At 36.5% G+C, this 9,962-nt stretch overlaps 1 protein-coding gene across 1 annotated transcript in view; it reads left to right on the top strand.

Annotated features, from left to right (window-relative positions):
* LOC106881606 (dynein axonemal heavy chain 5-like) overlaps window positions 1–9,962 on the top strand; it is a 222,976-nt gene that overhangs the window by 48,919 nt on the left and 164,095 nt on the right. Inside the window, exons 12-16 of the mRNA XM_052975199.1 lie at window positions 1,450–1,678; window positions 2,476–2,654; window positions 5,554–5,760; window positions 7,939–8,256; window positions 8,603–8,738. Of these exons, the coding sequence (XP_052831159.1) occupies window positions 1,450–1,678; window positions 2,476–2,654; window positions 5,554–5,760; window positions 7,939–8,256; window positions 8,603–8,738 (1,069 nt within the window). The remainder of the gene's footprint in view (window positions 1–1,449; window positions 1,679–2,475; window positions 2,655–5,553; window positions 5,761–7,938; window positions 8,257–8,602; window positions 8,739–9,962) is intronic.

Genomic DNA, 9,962 nt, shown 5'->3' with positions numbered 1-9,962 from the left:
ATATATATATATATATATATATATATATATATATATATATATAGATAGACAGACAGAAAGACAGACAGACAGGCAGGCAGGCAGGCAGACAGACAGACTGCAGGATAAACTGTTGAGAAAGAGGGTATTTCGAACAATCATAATGCTGAAGGATGGGTTCTGTTTAGTCAACAGTTTAGAAACTAATATCTTTTTCTACATAATACCCTCATTTGAAGTATTAGGAGTGGATAGTATTGTCTTACACTTGAAAATTCCAGTTACACTGGATTCTTCAGAATCTAATGTATCAAAAAATTTCCAAGTAAAATAAATATGTCAGCTGCCGGATTTAACTTCATTAAAAGGTGTGCGTGTGTGATGGGGTTATAATCCTAGAGTTTTAATTGTTCAGTAATTTATCCTCTATAACTACAAATTTTTTTTTTCTTTTAGTTCCGTTTAATAATGCACTTCTTGTAATTTGTTATTAATTTTTTTTTTTTTAACTATATAAATGCAGGCATAGTTGTGCGGATAAGAATTTTAATTCGCAACGTCATGGTTTCAGGTTCAGTCCCATCATGTGGCACCCTTGGAAAGCGTCTTCTGCTATAGCCCCAGGCCAGTCAAAGCCTTGTGAATGGACTTGGTACACTGAAACTGAAAATGTTATTCATTCATTCATTCATTCATTCATACATACATACATACATACATACACATGTATCTTACAGACAAGAAAGTGAATGTATATATTCTTCTACTTGCTTCAGTAACATTTGACTGTTACCATGCTGGAGCACTTCCTTAAAGGGTTTTAGTCAAGCAAATCAACCCCAGGATTTATTTTTAAGCCTAGTACTAATTCTATTGGTATCTTTTCCCAAGCTGCTAAGTTATGAGGACATTAACACACCAACACCAGTTGTCAAGTGGTGATGGGGGGTGGGGACAAACACAGACACAAAGACACACACACACACACACACACACACACACACACACACACACACACATATTGGGCTTCTTTCAGTTTCTGACTATCAAATCCACTCACAAGTCTTTGGTTGGCCTGAGTCTATCATAGAAGACTTGTCCAAGGCACCATGCAGTGGGACTGAACCTGGTACCATCTGGTTGGGAAGCAAGCTTTTTTCCACACAACCATGCACATCACATATATATTTGTATATGTGTGTGTATGTATGTACCTTTCCGTTTTCTATTCTTGACATCATGTGACAGTTGTAAAATGATTGACACTGTCATACAAATGGTGTCATTCATTTACAGTATTCCACAAGAATATGTCTGGCCATGGTGAAATATTACTTTGCTTCGAAACAAGTGAAGGTTGGCAACAGCAATGATATTCCAGCTGTAGAAAATCTATCCCAATAAAAGTCATAACATATTCACTATCCATGTTTGCACAGGTGGGACAGTTTCTTTTTTTTTTAATTTCAGATGTCTGTTGCTGATTTCATGGAAAAGAGATTTGAAAGTCACAACAGTTCTCAATTGGCTTTGCAAATGTTGCAGAAATTTGAACTACTAAAACTTCCTAATTTAGGCATTCAAGAAAAATATCAGCAAATATTACTACACTATGTAAAAGATATTGAAATGGTTACACGACTTTATCAAAAGTACAAAAATAATCCACCAGTTACCAGAGATTATCCTCTATTTGCAGGTGATATTATTTATGATATTTGTTTTTTTTATTTTTTTTTTTATTTTTGCTAATTGAATATTTAATATCTGTAATTCACATGATAGTTCACTTTAGAAAACATACTGATGATAGCTCAGTGCTTTTGGTCTTGAGAAAAGTAAATTTTATGGGAATTTCAAACATTAGGCCTCACCAAGGCAATGACTTGTGACTGAGACCTTTGGAAATATGCTGTGCTTGAGAAGACCCGGCAGGCCAAGTGAGACCATAACTTGTGGCCTATGCTAGTGGTGTAACCAGCCCATTTAGGCATACCTTTCTTTCATTGGACACTAAACTATGCTTGTGAAGACCTGTTGAGGCAAGTGAAATTGGAATCGAATTCGATGACAGCACCGCATGACTGGCATCCATGCTAGTGGAGCGCTAAGAGCCCCATCCGAGCATGATTGTGGCCAGGGCTGCTGTGTGGCCTCCGTGCTGGTGGTACGTAAAAAATACCATTCGAGCGTGATCGTTACCAGTGTCGCCTTACTGGCACTTGTGCCAGTGGCACATGGAAAACACCATTTAAACGTGGCCGTTGCCAGTACCGCCTAACTGGCCCTCGTGCTGGTGGCACGTAAAAGCACTCACTACACTCTCGGAGTGGTTGGCGTTAGGAAGGGCATCCAGCTGTAGAAACTCTGCCAGATCAGATTGGAGCCTGGTGCAGCCATCCAGCTCACTAGTCCCCAGTCAAACCGTCCAACCCATGATGATGATGATAGTAAATTGATAATTCATAAATTATTCACTAATAATTTGTATTCCAGGAAAAATGTCTTGGGCTAGGCAACTTTTCTCTCATCTACAAGAGCCCATGGAAGATTTCAAGCAACATAGTGCTATTTTGCAATGTGAAGAGTCTAAAGCTATTATTGTGAAATACAACAGAATGACCAAAGTTTTACTTGAATTTGAAATTCTTTACTATAGAGAATGGCTACATCAGGTAAATAATTTCTTCCTTTCATTCAATTAGTTTTATCTGATTTGATTAGAAATAATGCTCTAATTCTCTAAACCTTGCTACCTTGTCTAACTTTTAGTTGCTAAAGAGTGAATAAATGTAGATCTTTGGGATTATGGAGATATTCATATGAACATCTATATTACATTAAAAATGAACTTCAATCTTGCTTGCTTGCAATGTTACACAGCCAAACTGGCACATAATAGGAAAATACTATGAACTAAGGTCCGCCTAAAATGTGAATACAAACAGAATAAAACACGTTTCATGTAAATCAGACCAGTGGTTCTTGAGATATTGGAGATTTTGCACCTAAAACGGTGCATAATCTGAAAATACTCTGAAAATAACTTAACCCTGAAAGGGAAGAAAATCTAACCTTTCATTTAGACACATTAGTGACTTTAACTTGCCAATGAAAAGATACGAGTTGTTTTTTTACAGTAAATGTTTCTATTTTCTGTTTTGTTAAATGCAATATTCAAATCATTTAGAAATATTTTAAAGTGAATGTAATTTCAAAAATGTAAGTCATTTGTACAGTAAGTGTTTATATTTCAGCTTTCTTTAAACAGACAATCTTTTAATCTTTTTAAAAATTATTTTCAAGGAAATATATAAGATTTTATAGTTGCAGATAAACAACCAATAAATTGTAAATAAATCTGATGTATTACATTGCCATTCAGCTACAACATTGTAATATGTGAAGTTTGTGACTGTTTGGTGGGATAATTAAAAATAAGAACAAAATTTACTGTTCATAGACATTGGAAACACTGCAATTGTAAGCAAAATTAATACAGTACTATACAGTACAACCATTGGCTATTCATGAGTGAGTATGGTTTGGTAAAATGTACCCTGTTTTCAGTGATTGATTTATGTGCCTGTGAGCAGACATAGACATCAAATCTGGGTCATGACAACTGGAGAAAGACGGGTTTACACTTGCACCTAATTGATACTCATCACAACTGAACAGACTGGAGCACTGTGAAATTAAGTGCCTTGCTCAAGGATACAATGTACTATCCTATCTAGGAACTGAACCCATGACTTTATGGTGATAGGCCAAACAACCTAACCACTAGGTTACATGTCTTTAAGAGTGATATTAAGATAAAGTGATTGTAGTTAACTGACTTGTACTTATTTTATTAACCCAGAAGGGTAAAAGGAAAAAATGGGATTTGGACCCTGATTTTAAAGGCATAGGAGTGGCTGTGTGGTAAGTAGCTTGCTTACCAACCACATGGTTCCGGGTTCAGTCCCACTGCATGGCACCTTGGGCAAGTGTCTTCTACTATAGCCTCGGGCCAACCAATGCCTTGTGAGTGGATTTGGTAGACGGAAACTGAAAGAAGCCCGTCGTATATATGTATATATAGATATATATATATATATATATGTGTGTGTGTGTGTGTGTATGTGTTTGTGTGTCTGTGTTTGTCCCCCTAACGTCGCTTGACAACTGATGCTGGTGTGTTTACGTCCCCGTAACTTAGCGGTTTGGCTAAAGAGACTGATAGAATAAGTACTAGGCTTACAAAGAATAAGTCCTTAGGTCGATTAGCTTGACTAAAAGGCGGTGCTCCAGCATGGCCACAGTCAAATGACTGAAACAAGTAAAAGAGTAAAGAGTAAGAGTAATTACTGAAGATACTCTTCAAATTAATGTTTTTCTAATGTTTGGTCATAGAAGAAAGGGTAGATCCCAGGACCATTTTTAGGGCTTCAGGGATTGGTAGGAGGAAGGGAGGTGTTTATCTTCAGAGACATTCTCTGAATGCTTGCAACTGAGAGGACTCTTTTAAAGACACTTTATCTCTCACTTGTTTATATATCATTTAATTAATGTTACATGGCCAGTCTCTGCATATACTTGGTAGATATTTTCATAAGAAGCTGGAAGCTTGCAACAGAGAGGACTCTTCTAAAGACACTTAATCTCTCACTGATTTTTATATCATTTAATTAATGTTACATGACCACAACATCTGCATATACTTCATAAGAAGCTGGAGTCATTTGTATAATTTCCTTCAATGAATCAGTTATGTATGGATTTCTATACTGAATAGAGAATGGAACACTGGACTTAGTAACTAATTTTGTATGTTACCATTCTAAGCTTAAATGTGCCAGTAACAATTATAAGTCATCCTCCTTGTGGTTATTAATTTACTAAATTATACTAACTTCCATTCACACAACTGTGTCTGTTCCTAAGCTAAATAATTGATTTATAATTTGGATTACTACAATTAGATGTTTTTTAATACCCTTCTGTTTATATCTGCCTCTCTGTGTCATTATCATTTGTCTCTATGTATCTCTTATTGGCCATTATTACAGCAAATGAAACAAAATACCAGTCTAGTACCGGATTTGATGGTATTGAATATCCCTCCATTAAAAAATTTGCTGACTTTGTTCCTAGATTAGAAACCTCATTATCACTACAGTTAAATTAATATCACAATTCATCATCATCATCATCGTTGTTTAACATCCGCTTTCCATGCTAGCATGGGTTGGACGATTTGACTGAGGACTGGTGAAACCAGATAGCTACACCAGGCTCAAATCTGATCTGGCAGAGTTTCTACAGCTGGACGCCCTTCCTAATGCCAACCACTCCGAGAGTGTAGTGGGTGCTTTTACGTGCCGCCGGCATGATGGCCAGTCAGGCGGTACTGGCAACGGCCATGCTCGAAATGGTGTATTTTACGTGCCACCTGCACAGGAGCCAGTCCATCGGCACTGGCAACGATCACAATTATAAAATTAAATTCCCATTTTTTAGGGATTCTCTGTCTTTGTCACAATATTTCCTTTTCTCTTAATCAACTGTCTTTCATCCTCTCTTTTTCAGGTGGAATCTGTAAAGGAGAAACTCCAGTCTCCTTTGTTGGTACGCCATCCTAAAACTAAGGAATTATTTGTAAATTTTGATTCCAAAGTTATGATGATGATCAGGGAAACGGAATGTATGGCTCGCCTTGGATACATAATTCCACCTTTTGCTTGTATTCTGCGATCCAGGCAAGAAGAATATAAGAAGATATGTAATGGTTTAGAAGTATGCTTATCATTGCTATTTTTAATCAGACACTTTCATTTTAATAACGGGGGTCAGTTGGTCGTATTAGTAGGGACATAATAAAGGATGGTCATCACTGACATTTATTTTAGCTTTCACCCAGTGTATTGCCCTTGATTTTCACAGGCTTTTCTAGAACTGTATGATTGATGAAACTGAAGAGTTCAGTTTCAGCTTCAGTTGGTGGATTTCTGTTGGAATAAAAAAAAAAAAAAAAGGTGAAAGGAAAGGGGATTTCCAGAGGGTTGTTGTTGTGGGGAGGAATGATTATGAAATGAGTTGGTTGTTCATCACTATACAAACTCATTCATCCAAGTAGTGGGAGCAACATCAAAATCCCTTATATCTGATAGTTTTTCAATTAAAAGAAGAAGAAACTTACTTCACTACATCACTGTAGGATGAGTAATAGTTTAAAAAAGTGTATAAATATTATAAATAATTAAGAAAAGGTTTAATTAGTAGATTATTGCATATATTAGATCATTTCAACTTTTTCCTTGTTTACTTGAGCCCTTTGCTCTCTTAGGAGTATAGGCCATTGATGGCTTTTCTCTACTGTTCTCAACTCTGGATTGTCAGGGCCACTTCCTCTGTATGAGTGTTGGGGGAATCTTAATATACTTCCCTAAGGAAAGGCATTTCCTTTTCCAGATCTTAAATTGTCATCGATGATTCTGTAACTTCGCTTTTTTCAAGGTAGGGGTGTTGACTCTGTACAAACCCATTTTTTACCTCTGGGAAGAGATAGTCCAGATTAGTCTAGCCTCTATCCTTTGACCTGTCCAGCACGGGAGGCTCTGCCAAGAGCTTGTGCTTCACCGGCATAGATCTCAGGATCATTGTGGCACACAAGCTACCCCACGGCGGCAAGGACTGGATCTTGTAGGAGATTTCAGAATTTAGTTTTCTTAAATCATTATCTTATTGCATTCTTTAACATGGTAAAAGTTAAAAGGCGAAAGTTACCTTCTCAAGTCATACTGACTCACAAGGGTTGGTTTTACGGTTACCATGGTGTATATATTCCCCACCTTGATAGGACACTGGTTTGTCACAAGATTACTCATTTTTGCCAGCTGAATGGACTGGAGCAATATGAAATGAAGTATTTTGCTCAAAAACACAACATGTTGCCTGGTCCAGGAATCAAAACTGCAACCTTACAATCATGTGTCCAACACCCTGACTACTTAGCCACATACCACAACCTTTAGCATGGTGGATAAACCCTTTCCATTATTTAAGCCATAGGTTGAGCTGTATCATGAGTTGTTGAATAAAGTCTTTATTATATAGTATACAGGGCTTGTTAACTTCTTGTGGCAATTTTTATCAAACAACTCCAATATGAACAGGGTTCTGTATTCTGAAAGATTTTACACAATACAGCAGATACAACTAATGTTCAACTTAGTGAACTAGAATAATGTGAAATGAAGTTCCTTATCCAAAAAGACATGTCACCATGTCTTGGAATTGAACTCAGAACCTACAATCATGAGTCAAACAGTCTATCCACTAGGCCATGTACCTTTATGTGTACAGCATGAATTTTGGGTTCAGTTTCATTTCCCCTTTTGGTTAGTGTTATTATCTGTGGCAGTCCAATTTTTATTATGGCATATTGTTCTAAGAATGTAGATTGAAGTGAAAATATTTTAATAGTAGTGAGTTTGTTGAAAGATGTTCGGCAGTTACACAGAACAGATCAAGCAAGTATACAAAATGGCCCATTCTGAGGTTTAAATACTATCACTACCAGACTAACAACTACCACCATTGTCAAGTGAACCTTTATGTGATGATTCAACCTGCTAACATAGCAGCCAAATCTACTTCAAATAATACACCCTACCATCTCAAGGGACACATTAGATAATATAGTTTGGAGTACACAATGCCTGAAAAATGATGGAATTGTCATGGTAGGAATGCCTTTGATTATAGGGCTTCTTATTCAAAGCAAATCTTGTTCTAAAAACAAAAAAAAACAAAAAAACAAATGGATGAAAGCAGAGAAATTCTTATTTTGTCTGGTAGTCATTCAAAGTTTCTTTTATTTAAAATAATCACAAACATTGAAGAGAGTTGAGACTTAATCCTAAGAATGTGCATATTTTTTTTCCATTAACTATCAACTTTCCTGATTTACAGCTTATGCTAAAGGAGAACAACAACATTCGAAGCAAATTTCCAAGTGTACTTGAGCCCTTAATGCAAGTACATATAGCAAGAGTTGACAAAGCTATAGAACCAGGATTGACAACACTCACATGGACAGCCATCGGTATAAACGAATACTTAGAAAACGTTGAGCACGCTTTAAAGTTATTTACGTTGCTTTTGGACAGAGTAACCGATATCTGTGAGTTTAGAATTGAAGCTAATTTACTTGATATAAGTCAAGTTAAGCTTTGTGAACTGCCAGAAGTTGAACCGTGGTCTGTGAAATATTTCATGGAAAAAACACAGGTATAATTTAGTTTACCTTCCATTTATTCCTTTTCTTTCACATAACACACATGCATGCACGTATGCACACAAATACACATGCACACACACACACACACACACACACACACACAATGGGCTTCTTTGCAGTTTCCATCTACCAAATTTACTCACAAGGCATTGGTCAGCCCTGGGCTATAGTAGAAGACACTTGCCCAAGGAGCCATGCAGTAGGACTGAACCTGAAACCACATGATCACAAAGCAAGCTTCTTAATCACACACTCATATCTGCACCTTTATGTTTGTTAAGAAAACATTACTTTACACAACGATGTAGCATTTTATTCTTTATCTTTTAATTGCAGTTTTTATGTGCACAAGGGGCCCAAAGTTTGAGCCACAAAAGCCAGAACCTTGAAAATGCTGTCAATGAGTTGATCACTGTTTTATGTGATAAACCCCAGGAGGAGGAATATGGGGAAGAAAGCACCAACACTGAAAGTATGACACTACTATCCATACTGATTCATATGAATATTGAATAAGTTGCAATCAACTTCAACAAGTTTAGATGTAGTTTCGTTTGATTACTAAGACTTGGGTTGGTCATGAGTTCTAAAATTCATAAAACTGAAGTTTGTCCTGGTTTCTATGGTGTATAAGTGACAGAGATTACAAGCACTTCTAAACAGGACACCCGTCCATTGTAAGTTTAGATGTAGTTTCGTTTGATTACTAAGACTTGGGTTGGTCAAGAGTTCTAAAATTCATAAAGCTGAAGTTTGTCCTGGTTTCTATGGTGTATAAGTGACAGAGATTACAAACACTTCTAAATAGGACACCTGTACATTGTAAGGTTACTTTCCTTGATATTGGTTTCAAGTTTTGGTACAAGGCCATCAATTTCAGGGAGAGGATAAATCGATTAGATCAACCCCAGTGTTTGACTGGTGCTTGTTCAATTGACCCTGAAGAGATGAAAGGCACAGTCGACCTCAGTGGAATTTGAACCTAGAATGTGAAGATGGATGAAATGCCACTAAGCATTTTGCCCAGTGTGCTAACGATTCTACCAGCTTGCAGCCTTACTTTCCAAGGTATGGCTGGAATACAATTACAGCTGGAGCAATATGAAATGAAATCTTTTGTTCAAGAACACAATGTACTACACAGTCCAGGTATTGAAACCACAATCTTACAATCACAAATGCAGCACCCTAAATACTGGACCACACATCTCTTATTTAATTATGGTCATTTTATTCTTGTGTGGCGCTGTTTAGCTAGAGCTTTAAAAATGATATGATGGCATTTTTATTCATCATTTATAAGTTCAATTTGATCAGCGAGCACTCAATCATGAATCTGTTCTTCTTGGATGAACAGAAAGTCTCTTGTAGTAGTCAAGTGATTAAAACTTATTGCTATTGACTATAAGTTCTAGATATGCTTCTGCCTAACATAATGTGATTCATTCAATCTAAACAACTTTTTTAATATATCAAATATAATATATTTTATAATATATAAATTCAAATTACGATGAACGTAAAGAAACAAACGATGTTTGCTTTTAGAAGCGTTGAGATGTCTTAGAAAGTTAAAGAAGTGATTTTAAATTCTCAAATGCAGGATAATGCTAATAATATAGCCTGAACAGGATAAGCTACCCCTATTTTTTCAGAAAAAAGTGTTGGCGGCCAGCTGCAAAAATGGGGGTAGCTT

Source organism: Octopus bimaculoides, chromosome 20 (genome assembly GCF_001194135.2).
Source record: "Octopus bimaculoides isolate UCB-OBI-ISO-001 chromosome 20, ASM119413v2, whole genome shotgun sequence".
Taxonomy (NCBI): Eukaryota; Metazoa; Mollusca; class Cephalopoda; order Octopoda; family Octopodidae; genus Octopus; species Octopus bimaculoides.
Note: the sequence above shows the minus strand (reverse complement) of the source record. Positions and strands in the feature narration are given on the sequence as shown.